General features: G+C 42.0%; 1 protein-coding gene across 1 annotated transcript; it reads left to right on the top strand.

Moving 5' to 3' along the window:
- Positions 1–431: 431 nt before the first annotated feature.
- On the top strand, positions 432–11941 carry LOC117753147 (vesicular glutamate transporter 1-like). Its single transcript, XM_034571057.1, has 13 exons — positions 432–1153; positions 6632–6884; positions 7186–7304; positions 7404–7518; positions 7628–7715; positions 7833–7919; positions 8109–8245; positions 8335–8484; positions 8840–8972; positions 9532–9642; positions 10341–10468; positions 10717–10786; positions 10916–11941. Exons 1-13 carry the CDS (start codon positions 1092–1094, stop codon positions 11212–11214), a joined length of 1752 nt encoding a protein of 583 aa, XP_034426948.1. The 5' UTR covers positions 432–1091; the 3' UTR covers positions 11215–11941.
- The last annotated feature ends 7121 nt before the right edge of the window (positions 11942–19062 follow it).

The following is a 19062-nucleotide window of genomic DNA, read 5'->3' as shown; positions in this document are numbered from 1 at the left end:
CACCTGAACTTGTGTTTTGCTTCCTATGCTTGTATATGTATTTTCTTATTTAGTTGCTGATTTTTAGATGTATAGTCCCTTTGTTAATCTTTATAGGCACAATTTAATTTGAGAATGACACTTTCATATTTTTGTTGTGCTTCCTCAATGTCAATAAAGTTCTTGAATCTTGAAAACATCTCCCGATTTACAGTTAAATTACACCATTGACAAAAGTCACGTGTCACAATTTACTGTTTAAAGTCAAGTGGTTATTCACTGAAAAATGAATAATACAATGCAGTTGCGTCATGGCAGCGTTTCCTGTGCGTCAGGGCGCGAAGGAAAAGCTGCAATAAGATCAATTTCTAGAATATTTAAATTTTTAGGCTACAAATCTGATTACTTCTTTTAATCCTAGACTTGCACAGCCTGGGTCCATAGTTTGAAATAAATACAATCACTGGTCAAAAGAGCGCAAGTAAACCGCCGCCCAGACTCCCCGGCAGAGCTCCCGGCGGCAGCCTGCCCCTCCCCGTGTCACAAATACCTGGGAACTCTGGTGATATGCTTCGATCGGACAGTATTTACTCTGACTCTCGCCATTCACGGCTTGCGCGCTCCAAGAATAGCCGCCGCTTAAACCGCCGGGAAGGAAGTGACATGCTTCCTTCCACTCACTACACACACTTGGAGAGATTAGCGCGCAGGCAGCGGTAATCTGGTTTCAGGACCACGGCCAGAGACGCCGCCCCGGGCCATGACTCCTGTGGAAAGTTGTCCCCTGCTCCTCCTGGACATCACCGGACACCGGAGAGTGTGAGGAAAGTTCATTTAGGACACCGAGGAGGAAAGCAAAGGGCAAAGGGGCACTGACCATGTGGAGGACGTTTGTGGAAAATCAGAGTTGCTGACTGCAGCTCCAGGAAACTGCGAGGGTTAAGGAGGCTGGTGATCAAGTAAAATCAAGTTTCTTTGTTTTTAGTTTTTTTTTTTGTATGTGAGAGTGAGAGACACGAGGCGGAGGGAGCAGGAGAGGAGGAGGAGAAGCCTGTGCGCTCGGGCGGGAGCGCGCAAAGACTGCACCTTGGTCGGAACCTGGAGTCGTGAGGATGGAGATCCGGCCGGACAGGTTTAAGGCCGTGGCAGCCAAGACTCTCGGGAAAATATACGGGTATGTAGAATAACCACCAGCAAAAGTAACGACCTCTATGTGCTACCTTAAATCTAGTCCCCTGATCTTATCGTGTAAGTTTCTGATTTTAAGCAAACTGCTCCTTTAAAGCTGAGGGTGTCAAGGGAGCTGGATTAGTGTGGAGTTGTATGACCTGGCACCACATCTGTGTCTCTGCTGAAGCCATCACATAACAAACTGTTATACAAATGATTACAGTCATTCAAAACTCCAGATACAAAGTTCTAAAAATATATCTCAAGGTGGAACCTATAGTGGCGATATGGGTGTAATTTTGTTAGGTGAGCAAGTCAAAATCTGCTCCACACGCAGAGACCCAGTAAGTGAATTATCCTCCTCTGAGCTTCAGAATTAAGTTTCATTTCAGACCCAAACTGCTCGATCGGTGTAAGATGAAGCCTCGGATCAATAAGCAGATTCAGCTCATCCAGGCCTTTCTGCAGCGCTGTCATATCACAGAGGCACGGTCACACTTTCCATGTGGGGGTCTGTTGTGGGACTTCATGCCTGGCCAAAGTGACGTGTCTCAGTTTATATCGTGTGTGTGCTTTTTCTTTCTCTGCGGCCTGTTATTTTGTCGCACCTGCCTCCACGGGACAGCAAGCTCAGGGCGACTTCCATTAAAACCTCACTCTAGTGGAGGCTCCACCTTTTTGTGTTAGATAATAGAAGAGCAAGCAAACGTGTCATGAAAGACTAGGGGACGTGGAACATGGGAGGAAATCTAACATCCATCGTGCGTTATTACGCATTGCGCAAGCCACCTTGCGCAAAAGCCATTGTTCCACAGTTCTGCTCCTATTCTATCGGCAACTGGCTGAACTTGGTGGCACTCCCTCCGCATGCAGCCGACACCGAGTGTGTGAGGTGGTCAGGAGTCTGGCCGGTGATTGGTATCTGAGGAGGAGGAAGGTATTGATGGCCTCCTCTTCCTCCTCTCTCTCGGGATTTGATGGAGCGTCTAAACACTTAAATCCTCTCCAGAAATAGCCTCTCCTCGTCCAAGCTGTCGGCCCACGTAAATCCCCGCAGGCCGTACACCTTGGACACCTCTCTCTCTCTCTCTCTCTCTCTCTCTCTCTCTCTATCTCTCTCGCTCTCGCTCTCTCTCTCTCTCTCTCCACCCCCCACCCCCTCTCACAGGGCACCTCACAGCCAAGATTAGGCCATGGCAGAGAGCCCGCCGCTGCCCACGGGGTGTCATTTTAGTGAAGCGTGCACGTGCTCGCAGGTAGATACGCTCCCTGGGTACCTCGCTGCCGTGCGTAACACGCACCCGCCCCGCTCCCTGCTGCTGCTCCCTGCACGCAACTTTAACGAAGGGGCACGCACTGTGACAGGCTGCCTGCGTTTTATTTGGTGGCGGATGTTAAAGGTGTCTCTATTCTATTCTATTCTATTCTATTCTATTCTATTCTATAATAACAATAACAACAACAACAACAATAATACAATATATTGAATAGAATATCTACTGCATGTAGGGTGTTTTTGAATGTGCCTCTATGTAGCTATTCTATACTATACTATACTATACTATACTATTCTATTCTATACTATACTATAGTATACTATTCTATACTTTACTATCCTGTACTATTTACTGTCGGGTGTTTTTTGATGGCGTCTCTATGTCTGGCCGTCTCTCTTCTATTCAATTCTAAAATTGATAATAACAATCAAACTATAGAATTGAATAGAATAGCGACTGTTTATTATTTATTGTTGAGTATTTTCTGAAGGTGTCTCCATGTAGAATAGAATTCAGGGACCCTCTGCTGTTGCAGAGTGTGCGTGTCTCTTCTGTATTTACCGCTCATTTAAACCAACTGCTGACTGATCCGCTGTAACAGAGTCAGTATGAGTGACACGTGAACTTTTTTATTCAGTGCATGCTTTGTTAGGCTGTATTTACTCACGAGTGAATTCAGTAGGGTCATATAATAGTTATTTGACTTTCTCTTATCCAAGCACAGACTCAACTCTGAACCGAGCTGCTGAACCACACTTGACACATGAATTAAAAGATTAACTAGGATATTCAGAAGTTAATATGAATTCAGCTTCCTTACATGACGTCAAGATCCACAACTAATCATTTTAACTTCCCTCATGGTGTGACAAGAGCAATAAGGAGGAGGTCAGGTAGCTTGTGAGGATTACAATGGATTTTCCTTAACTCGGGGTCAGTCATGAAAACCACAGCATGTATGATATGTAGTAAAACAAAAGTGGAAATCCGAGCAGTTAAAGAAAGCTCCGCGTAGACGTCCTCTGGACACCGGGAAATAAATTGGTGTTGAGGAGAAAGGAAATGTTGTGAATTGTGTGCGAGACTGAGCGGGAGCCGGGGGAGTTGGCGGTAAAAGGAAGGGTTAAAGATAAAGAGGAGACAGGAGGAAGGAGGAGAGAGGCCCGCCCAGACAAAAATAGTCCAAGCGAGCCAGAGATATTAATAATTCAGGATGGAGAATCATTAATACTTGATCAGTGTTGAAGACTGTTAGATCCACTGCTTTACAGTAACTAATAGAGCCTGTATGTTTTATTGTTGCGTCGCTGTTATTTCCAATGCAGCCTGCTTACCGCTGGAGTTTTTATCTGAACTGGATTATTGGCAGGAACACAAAGTCTTTGCTGTCACTTGATATGTTAGGATCAGCCTCATTTTGTCTGCAGGAAGGTCATTTTTATAAGAGCTTCCATAATGCATGTATGAAGGTTTTTTTGATGAACAGCCGGGGCTCTTTTCAGAAATAGGATTGTCTTGGTGACGTGACAGAGCTGTGAACATTCTGAATTGAGATCTTACGAGTATAGAGAAGACGCTCCACACATCACCAGCTAAGACACACTTTCTGTCAAACAAGGACTTCTGGGATGGTTTATATCTTGTTTGGGGTCTTTACCACATGTCTCCCTCTCCCCTGATAATTCCTGTCACAATACAAGGCAATGCAGCTCTGCAGAAACATCAAATCATCATTATAAAATCAATTTATAGCAACGTCAAGAACTGTAAAAGAAAGATAATTGCATGAAAATATGAATTACATCTTGATACTAAGGATTGAATCCAATGAAAGGAGTAATCCGATGAAAACTACCAAACATCAGTTTGAGTCTTACCAGGTGTGAGCTGCCTTCTTGACATTTTAAACCTGTATTCACCACAGTGATGTATCAGCCATGGTGGCCCATTCAGTTCCTTAGGAGATAATTTGTGTGTTCCAATTCAGTGACCTTCGGAGGTCGCGGTCTATGCAGCCCACTAAGGAGGCGGTCTTTGTGGGCTTTGTACACCACAACGGTTGAACCTAAATTAAACTGAGTCTGGTCAACAGATTTCCAGGATTGCCGTCACCAGCTCGTCCTGCCCTCACTGCTGTCGGCGAGCAACAGAGCTGCAGTTAGACGCAATGAGAAAGTTTTAACGCCTGTGAGCTGTTTGGTTGAGTTGAAGTTGTCTCCTCGCTTGCAGGCGCCATTACCGTTTTGAAAAACTGTTTTTCACTGAAGCGCAATGGATCCTGGGATAGGCTGGGGCAGAGAAGGATCCACTCACCTTCATCTCTCAGGGATGGAAGGACACATTTGGGCGAGCGTTCCAAATGGGACAGTCTAGTCGTGTTGCTGTGACGCAATCGGTCTTACAATGCAGCCTCTGATGGATGCGGCCCCTGAGACGAGACACAGCTAATGTCTGTGCAGTAGTGATCGAGCAGTGGATCCACGGTAGTGAAAACCTGCCGATACACACTCTTGATCAATCATGAGTCAGGTTTAGCACTCATGACGTTTAACCGTTTTTATTGCATCAAATAACTAATTAAAACCAAACTCACCATAAAAATGAAGACTTGAACAAACACCAGAACTGCTGTGGTTGAAACTGTGATCAGGGATTGTGTGTGTGTTAGTGAACTGCAGTGAGACATCAAGTATCCAGGCTGGACTCGCTCTGCAAGGTATAAAGATTGTCATCGCCACCGTGATGAATGTTCACTGGGGGAGGACTAGTGGCTCAGTCAGCAAAGAAACATAACACATCAGATGAGACTCGAGCCCATGAGCTCCATCTAATATCATCATCTTCTGTCTTGCACAACCAGCTGCTGAAAAAAGCACACACCCCCATTTCCCTAAAGCTTTACTCATGTTCTGCACTGTTGGGTGGTTTTTTTTGTATTTTAGATACAAACACGGCAGGACCGAGCTGACTCATATGTTTTTGCTTCAGCACAACCAGCTCTCAAGTACTGAATTCATCCTTCGACATTGGCGAGAAACTATATTTACCTGACGAAAGCAGCAGGAGCAGCAAACGGACTCCATCACGCGGACCTGCAGCTCTCGAGTCTGATCCGAGAACAAGCATCATGTTTAATAGATTATCCGCTGCACGTTTAGATGCATATTTGATGACCGTTAGACTTCAAGCTTGGCAGAGGTCACGGCTTCTCAGGGTTTCTCAGCAAGCCTCATGAACATCAGTCACAGACAGGAGCAGGAAAGGAGGAGTTGGAGGAGGAAGAGGAGGATGAATGCACCAAGATGAGACGTGTCTGTCAACACTGTTGCCTTTTATTCACACAGTATTCTTTACTGTGAGCTGGTTCAGTCAAGGTATGAGTAATATAAAAATATTCAATCTAGAATGTAAAAGTTAAAACCAAATTTCACAAACTCATACAAATCAGTTATCAAGGTCCTTGTATAATGTCCTGGGAAAATGGTGAAAATGTGGCAAAACGTCCTATTTTTAATATTAAAGAAAGTAATACAAATTTGGGATCTGCACCAAAATTTTATGGGTTCTTCCCTGACCCATAATGCATCTTTCCACCAGTCAATTCCACAATTTTGCTAAGAGGTGATCAAGCCCAGACAACCACATCCCACCATCATAATCTGATAGAAGAGAAAGCTGTATCCAACCATCCATCCATCCATCCACTATCTATACTGCTTATCCTGTAAGAGTCGCCAGGGGGCTGATGTCAATCCTGTATGGCAAAAATTTAATTACAAAAAAATTCTAGGTGCCCAAGCATCAAAACAACATACCAACAAGGACGGTGCATGGTGGTGCAGTGGTTAGCGCCGTTGTTTGAACACGATGGCCAACCAATGGTTTTTTGAGTGGAGTTTTCATGTTTTCTCCGTGTCTGCATGTTTTTTGTTTAACCAGGTAATCCGACTTCCTCCCACAATACAAACACATTCCCCTTGGCTCAATTGGAGAATCAGATTTTCCCATTGTCTCTGCATGTTGGCCCTGTGATGGAGTGGCGACCTGTCCAGGTTGTTTCCCGCCTCTCGCTTAATGTCAGCTGCGATTGGCTCTAGCGCTCCCACAACCCTCAAAGGTTAAGCGCTGTTGATAATATACGGCTGGATGAAGGGAGGGATTTTTCATTCCCTCACTTTTCCCCTTTTCCAAACTCTCCTTTGCAGAGCTCTCGAGAAGAAGCAGGAAAATGGCGAGACCATTGAGCTGTCGGCGGAGGGCCGGCCAGAGATTGTGGAGGAGAAGGAGATGCCAGTGGTGGACTGCACGTGCTTCGGCCTGCCCAGGCGCTACATCATCGCCATCCTCTCCGGTATTGGCTTCTGCATCTCCTTTGGAATCCGGTGTAACTTGGGTGTGGCCATCGTCAGCATGGTCAACAGCCACAAGATCTACAAAGACAACAAGGAGGTCATAGTGGTGAGTGGCCATTACTACAGCATATAGGGTTATTTTAGATGGACATTTCAGATCAAGATCAATGGGGAACAGTGTTCAAACTTAATTATTTCACAAATCGTACGTGATGTTTGATGTGGAAGTGGGCAAATTGAAAAAAAGGAGTCGTCACAAAGCATTGTCATCAGTAATTTGAAGAAATATTTTTGACGGTTCAAGGTGCTTGAGATTGTGGTCAACTGTATGCCCTCAGAGGACCATTAATCAGTCACTGTAATTCTCTTGTTTTGATTGTTCACTGTCTTCCTGTCTGTCCTGACAGGAACCTCAATTTGACTGGGACCCAGAGACAGTGGGAATGATCCACGGCTCCTTCTTCTGGGGATACATCGTAACTCAGATTCCAGGAGGATTCATCTGTCAAAAGTTTGCAGCAAACAGGTCTGTTATTTCAGTATTTTTTACGTATGCAAGGGTTAAGTGCACATCCTTCTATACCTACCGAATGGCTTTTTCTTTCTTTACTCCTCCCATTTCCAGAGTGTTTGGCTTCGCCATAGTAGCCACATCATGCCTGAACATGCTCATCCCCGCGGCCGCCCGGATGCACTTTGGCTGCGTGATCATCGTCAGGATATTTCAAGGACTTGTAGAGGTACTTCTACTCCTGAGCTTCCTCTAAAATACAAGAAAAGGACAAGATGGACAGATTTACATTTTATTCAGATCATTCAACATAGTGTAATTTCTTCTCTACTCTACAGGGTGTTTCATATCCTGCCTGTCACGGTATTTGGGCAAAATGGGCACCACCTCTCGAAAGGAGTCGCCTGGCCACAACAGCGTTTTGTGGTGAGTCTCTTATAACAGTTTTTTTTGTCACTTTGAATGATGGATGTTTGATGTTTCACTTTAAGAAGAAAAATTCTGCTTGTTTTATTAAACCCACAATCTTTCTGTGCTCCCCAGGTTCTTATGCTGGTGCTGTGATTGCCATGCCGTTAGCTGGAATCCTGGTCCAGTACTCAGGATGGTCCTCGGTCTTCTACGTCTACGGTAAGCGACCCTTGGACTGAAGATAAACAGCAACCAGCTTTTTCACTAATCTTGCTTTTCAAACTCTTCAAACGGACATTAGCATTTATTTTATCATGTTTAAAAAATTAACCAGGATTTTCAGACTGAACTTGACATTGACATTTTTGTCTTTCTTTTCCCTGCCTGTCTGTCCTTCCTCCGCTCCAGGAACTTTTGGGATCATGTGGTATTGTTTCTGGACCCTGGTGTCTTATGAAAGTCCAGCAGCTCATCCCACCATCACTACCGAGGAGAGGACATATATCGAGGAGAGCATAGGAGAGACTGCCCAACACACAGTAACGGTCAGTAGATTCCCTCAGAAGTGTGATTTAGACACTGTCCTTCAAAAGGTTTGAGAAGTTAGCAAATAACACATTTTTATGTGTTACAGAAATTTAACACCCCATGGAGGGCCTTCTTCACGTCCATGCCAGTGTACGCCATCATCGTGGCTAATTTCTGCAGAAGCTGGACTTTCTACTTGCTTCTCATCAGCCAGCCCGCGTACTTCGAGGAGGTGTTTGGGTTCGAGATTAGCAAGGTAACGGAAACAGGAACAAAAGCTCCAATGCATAAAGGTAGAATAGCACAGGTCCAACAGTCCCCTTAAGTTCAATAAAGATGCACCAAATTTCACACACTCACAGATTTCAGTTCCCTAAATGTCCGTGATCCACCCCCTGATCCGGATCTGCACCAAAATTGTAATGGGTTCCTCCCTGACCCGTACTGCATCCTTCCACCAAATTTCGTAGAGATTCCACTCAGTTGTTTTTGTGTGATCTTGCAAAAGATCAAATGAACATACAGAGCAACCAACAAACAAACAGACAGGGGTGAATTGTCACTTTCAATGTTTACTGCATTTTCAACCCTTTCTTTTCATTTTCATGTAGGTGGGCATAGTTTCTGCACTTCCCCATCTGGTTATGACCATCATCGTGCCCATTGGTGGCCAGCTTGCTGACTACATGCGCACGAACCACATCATGAGCACCACTAACGTCAGGAAACTAATGAACTGTGGAGGTAAGAAAGGGCCAAATGGAGGGAAAGCAAGATTACACTCGCACAGAGGAAATGCCGCTGGTTTGCTGTTTTACTTCCCAAAGATCAAACCTGTAGTCAAGCTAATCAATATGCAAAATCTGACATACAATAGCATTTTACTGTCGGGGGTTTTTCAGTCAGAAGGTTCCGTCATGTAAACCTGATAAGCATCACGGTGACTCCTTGACTGATTATGCTGTAAAGTGTGAACTAAAGTATTTCTTCAGCCCTGGTGAGAAAACATTTGCTGGAGAAGACAAATGGTGACTCACTATAAAGCAGAAGCTCTGCGCCTGTCAGCTATTTTTGAACGTCCCCAGCAGAGTGAAATGTAGAAGCGAGCAGTGCACATATCACTTTGTTGGTAGCTGTGTCAGTACTGAGGCTATTTTCAGATACAGCTCAGAGAAAAGCAGTTTGTGAACAGAGAGAAAGACACAAATACATGAATAAAAGGCATATCAGTTGACTTTAAAAGTGTCTTCCTTTGAGACCCCACTCTTTGTTTGATTTCTGTGATTTCTTCATCAACCGACAGGGTTTGGGATGGAGGCAACTCTGCTGCTGGTGGTGGGCTTCTCTCATACTAAAGCTGTTGCCATCACATTCCTGGTCCTGGCTGTGGGTTTCTCTGGCTTTGCCATTTCAGGTGAAAACATATCTTGAGTCTATTTATTCTCTAAGCCCGCATGTAATGTTTTCCTTGAAACCTATTGGCCATAAATATCTACTTACTATTTCCACAATCCTCTGTCTCGCTGTCTGGGGCGCTTATCTCGCAAACTGTCCATCTTATTGGCTCCACACATGTTTATTCTTAATAGCCAGAGGAAGTACAGTGTAAAATTCTGTGTGATTTGGACACGTTATATTTTCAATACTAATACAAAAATTGAATAAACAGGCGACCATCGCTCTGTCACTGACACAGACATTTTACGGGTGTTGTGGGTGCTGATCTTCATCAAGGCAGCAACATTTATAGAATCACTTCGATGTTTCATATCAGGCTGAATTACGGAGCTTTTAGTTTGAAAAGTAGTCAAATTGGATCTGAAGATTGCGCCGGTTGCCTAACAGACCTCTGAAATAGCTCAGTTTCATTTTATTAAAACCATGACTATAAAATCTTCATTGCAGATAAACCAGGTAGGATGAACATAAAGTTTTCTAACTTCACTCCAAACCACAGCCTGTTTGAGGAGAACTCACTGATGACGAGGAATAATTCTCATGTTTATCCAGTGCATGGACAAGAAAACTGCCTCTTCCAAGCAGGCGCTCCACTAGTTGGCTTTAATTATGAAATATACTATATCACTGATCATATTCATTTTTTCTCATAAGGTTTCAATGTCAACCACCTGGACATTGCACCACGATATGCCAGTATCCTCATGGGTATTTCCAACGGTGTGGGCACCTTGTCTGGTATGGTTTGCCCACTTATAGTTGGTGCCATGACAAAGCACAAGGTGAGAAATGATTCTACTAAATCATAGAGAGGCCCGTGTGTATTTGTATGAACAGTCATCAACTACAGTTACATATTAGAAGGTAGTATAGTATGCATGACATTATATCCTGATTGGATAATTTCAGTTTAATTATCTGACTGGATTGATTTAACTTTTAAATCTTAACTTTATTACAAAGTCCTAATATAAAAAAAAAAAAGTATGCTTATAACCATCTGTCCCCTTTTTTCTTCTCTCCATCACAGACTCGAGAGGAGTGGCAGGGCGTGTTCCTTATTGCCTCACTTGTACATTACGGAGGTGTTATATTCTATGGTGGGTATATTCACCTCTAAATGTTCCTTTCTTTATGCTCCTGTGTGTTGTTCTTCATCCAATCAAACCTATTTTGTTACAAATCTGAAATATGTGCCAAAAGTCTTATTTTGTCCATCTCTGCTGCAGGACTCTTTGCATCCGGAGAGAAGCAGGCTTGGGCCGAGCCGGAGCAGCTGAGCGACGATAAATGTGGCATCCTGGACGAGGATGAGCTCGCGAACGAGACGGAGGAGCTGTATCGCACCAGCGGCGGGGCAGGCTACGGAGCCATGAACCAAGGTGCGGATCCTAATGGAGGTGGTGGCATTGCAGGAGGAGGAGGAGGAGGCTGGGTCTCAGACTGGGACAAAACTGAGGAGTATGTACAACCAGCCGGGGCCAATAATTACCTTTATGGAGGAGAGGGGGACCGGGAGTTAACATAAAACCAGCAGGTCCTCTGCACACAGCCTGTAGTGAGGCAGAAACTGTGCATCAGCCGTGTCGCGTCTCACCGGATGACTTTAAAAGTGCGGATTTAAAACAGAAGCCGGGAAGGACGATTCTCAGCAAGTCTGACTATATTAATACAACTGAACTGAATTCAAAGAGACTGCACAGTGGAGGTGAAGAAAATTAGTAGATGTAAAATGTGTGTTTGTGATTGCAATTGTGTACCTTGTGTGACAGACACTTTAAGTAGGAGAGTAGTAGGACCTGTCAGGCTCCCTGTGATATCTGTTGGAGACGGGCTGTGTTTTAGGCCTGGTGTGGCTTTTCGTTGACGTGTATCCATTGTAATAATTATAGACCTTTATATAAGAATTGACAGGACATTAGCAACCCTCTCATTAAAGTCATTCCGAATCTCTAGGCGCACATTGGTCACAAGCGCATCTGTTGATGGATGAAAACTTATTGAGTTGTGGAGTTTCTGCAACCCATAGCCGTGTATGTACTGTACCTCCACTGAAGTTAAAGTTTTGTCTCTAATGTGCACACTTTTAAGAAAAAGCATTTTCCTTGTGCCAATACAACTAAATATGTTTGCTCTCTAGTATTAATTTACTTATCCACTGAGAAGGTAATGGAACATCTGCAAATATTACTGTTTTCTGTTGATAGCTTCAATACGGATTATTTCTAGATGCAGAAGTTTGAATTCCTCGTGAAAAAAAAATGTTTTATGTACCAGGCCTCTGACCTGTCTGCCTGTTCACAAACTGGGGAATACAAAATGTCTCATACAAGACTGCAGGGAATCCAGGGGAAAAACAATCCTTTATTAAATTGATATCTTAGGCTACATCCTCACTATGACGTTTTTGTTTGAAAATACATCAACTCTGCTAATGATACGCCTGGCATCCACACTACTCATCAGGCTGCTATCAGATGACCCTCCTTCTGGAAGAAAACAACCAGCATTTGCCTCGGCTATCAGAGTAGAATGAGACATAGATTATCAATTACAAATGTTGCTGACCCTGTTAGTTGCAATTAAATTCTGGATATTACAATGATACAAACTGCACTAGATGATGTAAACTGCTTACATGCGTAGGAAACAAGGTATTATTCAAGCGATGTCGTTTGTAGCCTAGCTCGTTCTGCAACTAACAACCAAATGTGTACGTGAGTGGTCACGTCATATGTGTTTTCAGGCATGTTAGAAGGGACGGGGATTAAAGCTGATTCGGAGCCAAAATCCTCATGTGGACATAAATATTTTTTTGTTTGAAAAACGCCATTTGAAACAAAAACCCTAGTCGTGTGGATTTAGCCTTAGATGAGGTCCTTTAAAAACTGTTTTCTCAAAAATGCTTCTCATGTAACATATTCTTCATCCATATTATTCTATTGTGTCTTTGTTGTGTTCAGGCTCTTCATGCTCTAAGTGTTAACATATTCTCTTTCAGGCAAGACACTGCTGCCACAGTATTAATAACCCTAAGAACCCCAGCACATGCCGGTCTCTCACAGCAGTGAGCCGAGGCAGTCGTGTGGTGCCGCTTATGTAGCATACATCAAAATTAACGAGCAAAGTTAGAAGGGGGACGTTTTGCTTTGCTTAAATCTATAGTGCAGCAGTCTGAGGATATGTGAAAATGATCTGTGAATTTAAGGCCAATTAAACATAAGAGGCTGATAAAGGACAACTTAACATTTCACAGTACATGAGCAATTTCTTGAATTTTTCTTAGCCGATGTATGATGTATTTAGCTATAACCCCAAAGTTAGGGTATAATATATCCCTGTGTTAGACTGTGAGATGGTAACTGGCTGTTACTGTTTCATGAATTGAGTTCACTGATTATATATTGAATAAATGTTAGGGTTTTTACAGTTTTTTGTCATTTTTTTCATTAATTTATTGTTTCATGTTTTGTTCTGGATTGTTAACTCAAATTGTAAATGTAAAAAAAATCCTGTACATGTGAAAAATTGTATAATAAAACCTAGAGGGGATGATTCCTGTACACTAATCATAGATATTATTGATGATTGCTCCTATTTTTATGTTTTCTTTATGTGATGGTGCATAAATTGTACTTACAGCCGATTGATGCATTGTTTATCTAATAACAGAACCTGTTTTTTCTTCTTCAAGCCAAATGTCCTCTTCATCGTGATCCAGGTACCAACCATGTTAACCTCTGAACACAGTGGTGTCATGTTTCCCATAATGGGCCACTCCTCCCCAGACGGTGTGTCGATCCCTGAGCCAAAGTAGAAGAGCATGGAAACGAAGAAGAACGACACCAGAACGAGGGGGCTCACCACATTTCCTCATGCGGTAAGAAGCACCGAGGCTCAGGGATTCACCCTCGCTGCCCCGCTCCGGTGTCTGCAATCAATGGGATTATCCTGCGTCCATCTGTCAGTGAGAGAACGAGTGAGAATAAGAGGGAGAAAGATATTCATCACTGACATCTAATAACACTGCGGTGAAACGTTCCTGGCAGTTTGTTTGTGCCAGCATCAAGTTACGAACACACACTCCCACACACACACACGAACACACACATGCACAAAGGGCAAATAAAGGAACAGAGGAGAACAGGGAGAGCTGTAGTGGGATTAGAGCAAACTGTCGATTTAATTTGCCAACAATTGCTTTCTTGAACAAATCCAATAAGTGGCAATGTGGTCAGTATCACCCATCGCTGCAATGAGGTTCCTTCCACGACCACAGATGCATAAAAACATTGAATAAATGCTTCTCTTTCTGGACACTTTATCATCATTATCTATAGGGTGTATTATCCACTATAGCAACTTTATAATAGCTAACAATTCCCAGTGGGTATTTGTTGGGAAATTGAGTTTCTTCACCATGATTAGAGGTGTTGCGTAGAAACAACACTGAATATCAACAAGTAAAGTATCTGTTATCAGCAAGTTGAGTGATAATCACTGTACTGGCTCTCAAAAACCGGTAAATCATGTAGTCACCATACAACGTATCCTAACCCAAAACCCCATTTCTCTTCTGTTTGCTCACAGATTCAGGAATAAGTTACTGATTCATGTTCATGTTGCATGAAAACCAGTTGCCTTTATTGTGTTCTTTAGGCCAATACAAGAAGAAGAAGAATTTCATACCAATTTGGATGATACCAAGTTGGTTCAAATATTAGACAACCTTTGTCTTATTTGAAACAATAAATTACAGCCAGCTGATTTTGTATTTTCATGTATATATTGGTAAGAGAATCTTTATGTGCTCGATGAAACCATTTGGTGACAAAGCTGTCAAGAGCTCTGGAAGGCTAACGGCTCCGTTAGATCGAAACCTTTCTCTGGCAAATGTGAAACGTTTTGTTCAAACCAAAGACTGTATATAAAGATGGATGGATGTCTACACTTTCTCCCACTATCCAGAAATACAGCTGAAATATACAGAAAAACCAACACTTGCAAATAGGTCTGTGTGATAAGAACTAAAAAAAAATCATTGAGAAAAAAATTATTCGATGTGTACTTGGACTTTTATTTTCTTCCACCTGGTGGCGAGCAAGATGCTTTGGCTTCACTCTTGGAATATGCTGCTGCCATGTGTGAACTTCCTCTTCCTGTTGTGGACTTCCTGTTTTATTTTACTGTTTGATTCTACTTCCTGTTTTTGTATGTTTTCCCGCCAGTTTCATTTTGCACCTGTGGCTCCATTGCCACTTAGTCCTCAGTGTATTTATACCAAGTGTTGCTGACGTTCAGATGACATAATGTCAGTCGTGTTATCCAGCCTGTGTTTCAGTTCAACGCTCTACCTGCGTTTTTCTCTCACCTTTCGTGGATTTTTGGACTGATCTTCCTGCATTTGAATTCCGGCCTCCTCCATTTTGGATTTGTTTGTTTGCACAGTTTGGACTCATCCTCTTCCTGTGATCAACTCTCCCCTGCCTCATCCCTCAGTAAGCCGGCTCCCTCTTGTTGCTCAGATCATCTTTCTCTTTGTCTTTGCACCGGGTTGTCACAGCTACTTTTAGTACGTTTTTGTAGTTTTATAGCTTTCAGAAACACAACGTTATGCATAAGAGCCACGAGGGCATTGCTTTAAATTTGGAAAATATTGAGCCCAACACTATAATTTTCAGAGTCTGCCTGGTCTTGTTGCTGAAAAAAACCACTCTGCTGTCTGTCCTAAACTGAATTTGTCTGTTTCTAAAAAGTGACCTTGACCTTCATTTTCTCCATAGCACCACAACCACTTAAATCTTAATGTGTAATGGCCCTTAAACGTAAATCACTTTCTGGTTGGATTTAGAATCTTCACTCAAAAGTTGGGACTTTAAGAGATTTACAAAAAAACGACATAAAAAAACCAAAATGAAAACCTCTCTCAAGGTACAAGGTTTTACTACAAATTACATGTCAAAGCTAAATAATGTTATCATGTACATTGTTGAAATTGTCCAACTGATGTAATACACAAAATGTTCCAGATATACGTTTTGAGACACCGAACAGGTCACTAGCTTATCCATCCCTGTACAAATGACACTTTGACAAGGGAATGTAAACAAAATGAATGATGATTTGCTCACCTTTTTCCATCACTGAAAGTAGATAAGTTTTATCAAACACTCTATATTAAATGTTAAACACTAAAGGGCTTCAGAAAAGGCATACTGTATGTTTGTCCTTAACTCAATAGTCGAATGAAAGCATCTGTAGTGCTTCGGTTGGGAGTACAGAGTGTATGATGAGTATCAGGGTTGAAAAATGAGTTGACAAGATCTGAGCTGAACAATCCATCAAGCTGATCAATACCACTAAGGTTTTACTGACTTTGAACATTGGCTACGTTGTTTTTGAATGTTCATGTCACGAAATGTAACCATTTTCTCTTCTGGTTTACACATGGTTACATTTTACCGAATATTCTGTGTAATTAATTATTAAGAAATGGCTAATTACAGATACTGCAACATAAAGGATGTTTTACAACCTTGATTCAGGTTTCTATCTGTTACCTATATGAAATCTCTTCGACTTTGCGACTTGATCATGCAGAGCGAGGGGTTACTTAACTTTACCATACAGCACTAACATGTTTGCTATGTTAGGTTTTGACTAATCATAGAATTTGAACATTAGGTTTGAATCTAAGGCGTCACCTGACCTTGTCTTTTGCTCCTCTACCTCCTTTTCCTTCTGTATCTCATACTATTTGTTTTCGTCCTCTTCCCCAGCAAAATGTGACATTTTTCTGTTTCTTGGTCTTATTTCTCAGAATTCATCTTGGGGACAGTTTCACTTTGTGCTGGGGGGAATTTTTAGATTTTCTATTGTCGGGATCACTTGAAAACACCAATATATAAAAATATAAAGATAGACCCACTCTAACTCTGTTTTTAAAGATCAAGTGGCCCCATCATTCTTTGCTTTTTTATTCTTTACTTTTGTTCCATGTAATACTCAGTGGTGCAGTACCCATTGTAAACCTGCCTGTTTGGAATAGGCTGTTGCTTGGCCTGTGGTGATGCTCAGGAGCTACTTATAAGAATTATTTTATTGTCATTAGTGAGTTCATCTCATTATATACAATATATTGTCACTTTTTTAATTGTTTGTGTGCAGAGCTGTTTATATAAAGTCTATGACTTCTATGACTTTGTGTTCATCCTACCTGGTTTATATGCAATGAAGATTTTATAGTTAATGATTTTTTATAATATGAAACTGTTTGTTTATTCAAATTGTATTAATATCGAACATATTGTGAGTCCAAATCGCATACTTTCCCGAGTGATAATACAAATACCAAGTGGAAAGCTGATTGGATAAATGGTTTGTGAGCTTTGCATTCCACATACAGACAGACGGACGTTTGTGGAATTAGTTAGTAGATTATTCAAATACACTGTATATGAACTTTATTTATGGTCCTTTAAGAGGAAGATCAAACCACAGAATGAGTTTGGAAAAACACTCCTTGGACAATTAAATTGTATTCAAAAATGGCAAAGAAATCCAGAGTTTTGAAAAGCAGCACTGTTGTTTTATTGCTCACATGTTAAATCAGTTTGAGTTTCAGTTACTTGAGTTGGCCACCAGAGTCCAGCACTGCATCAGTTTCCTTTACAAGCACAATGGATGACTGATGCCTTACAGCAGGTTTGAGCCTGTATTTCACTGTGTGTCTGTACAGAAAGCAAACGTTTGATTGGGCATCATAATATAGAAAGTGTGTGAGTGCAGCATTCACAAATAGCAAATGTTAAAATGGGATTGAAACATTTTAAATCTTTAAATTAAATTTGATTTACATACTCTCACTAAAATGTACAGAGATCATTTTAACCAGTGATTGATTTAAAGCAGCACTTTGTGCTTCACAGCTTTGATTTTACGAATCTATATTTCTCTCTCATTCTGCCCTCAGCTCCTGTCTCTCCTTCTGCTTTAGTTTGTCTTTTACATTCTGACTCTACTTCACCCAAAGCAAAGTGAACCACACTCACAAAAAACAAGACCAAAACAAATACAATCCCAGCCAGCACAGTCTTACTACTGTATGCTCCATCTGCCCGTGACCCACTTTTCTCTCGTCGCCTTTGGCATGAGACGGGTTAACGCAGAAAGCAGGAGGAAAGCTAGTTTCTCAGAATAAGGACATTGGGCAACAATGGCTGTGGAGGCTGCGAGGTAGGATGACATTGTGGTGAATATACTCCATTAGGGCTCCCACTAGAGCTCCTATCAAGGGGTACAATCCAGTCGAATGCCGTCCTTAAAAGGCTGGAAATGGCAGGATCCATCTACAACACCCCTTAACAAAGTGTAGCATAGTGTGTATTAATGTTTTTCAAGTTCACCTTCCTCCGTCTTCCGACTTCTCTTGATGCACTCTAAAAGCTGCCATAAAGCAAACATAAGGACATTTTCTCACTCAAACCCTCCAGCTGCTGCTATTCACTGGAGCAGAATTATATATTATACCTATTATATAAAGTCACTTTACCAACATTAGAACACTAAATAACTTCCCATTTATAATTTATTATTTGGGTCTTGGTATTTTTGCTTTAGTTTGACTGTTTTCTTTTTAGCATTTTCCTTTACTGGACAGCTTAACAGTGTAGGTATGGACAGGAAGTGTGTGTGTGTGTGTGTGTGTGTGTGTGTGGTAGAGTAAACTAGTCATGACACCTGCCATCCTTGCAGAGCATCATGTGTAGTTCCCAAACCTTTACCCAGTGGTATAATGATGCAGTCACTCATTGAGCCTGTCACAAACAACCATGCATCACCAGGATTTATCATAGTTCGACTGGCAGTGTTTACACAGTGTTAAAATGCATGCTGCATAATCAGAAAGTCCCCAGTTCGTCTCCTGCGAAGGACCCTCTCCTCACGCCACCTCCGGTCATCTGCACAACAGCAGGATGTGATTGATGTGAACTTATATACAAGTGTGCAATATTTTTCTTCAATATATATCGGAGTTAAGATTTTTAATGAAAGGCCTGACCATTTTCTTTAAACTTTCAGAGGTGAGCTGAGGTATAGAGACATGTGTGAGAAACGTGTAGTCTCCAAAAAAAAACATGGTTGGTCATCTTTAACCTTTGACCATTGTGCCTCATGCACACACACAAACAAAGTGTCTCGATCGACACCTGGGCCCCGGCTGGGCGGTTTCAGGTAGTTTTTATCACAGTGATGTATGTTCAAGTGCTTGTTTTTCTATTTGGTTTTAATTTGTTATTTGATGCTATAAAGACAGGGCGAAACGTCATGATTGACCGCTCAGACTGGCTTGTGATTGGTCGAATGCTTGCATCAG

This window comes from Hippoglossus hippoglossus, chromosome 19 (assembly GCF_009819705.1).
Source record: "Hippoglossus hippoglossus isolate fHipHip1 chromosome 19, fHipHip1.pri, whole genome shotgun sequence".
Taxonomy (NCBI): domain Eukaryota; kingdom Metazoa; phylum Chordata; class Actinopteri; order Pleuronectiformes; family Pleuronectidae; genus Hippoglossus; species Hippoglossus hippoglossus.
Note: the sequence above shows the minus strand (reverse complement) of the source record. Positions and strands in the feature narration are given on the sequence as shown.

Bases quoted from the DNA above. Each gene is read 5' to 3' on its own strand.
- LOC117753147 (XM_034571057.1), top strand. From the start codon at position 1,092: ATGGAGATCCGGCCGGACAGGTTTAAGGCCGTGGCAGCCAAGACTCTC. The intron at 7,920-8,108 runs GTAAGCGACCCT...CCTCCGCTCCAG, and splicing joins CTCGGTCTTCTACGTCTACG to GAACTTTTGGGATCATGTGG. The intron at 8,973-9,531 runs GTAAGAAAGGGC...ATCAACCGACAG, and splicing joins GAAACTAATGAACTGTGGAG to GGTTTGGGATGGAGGCAACT.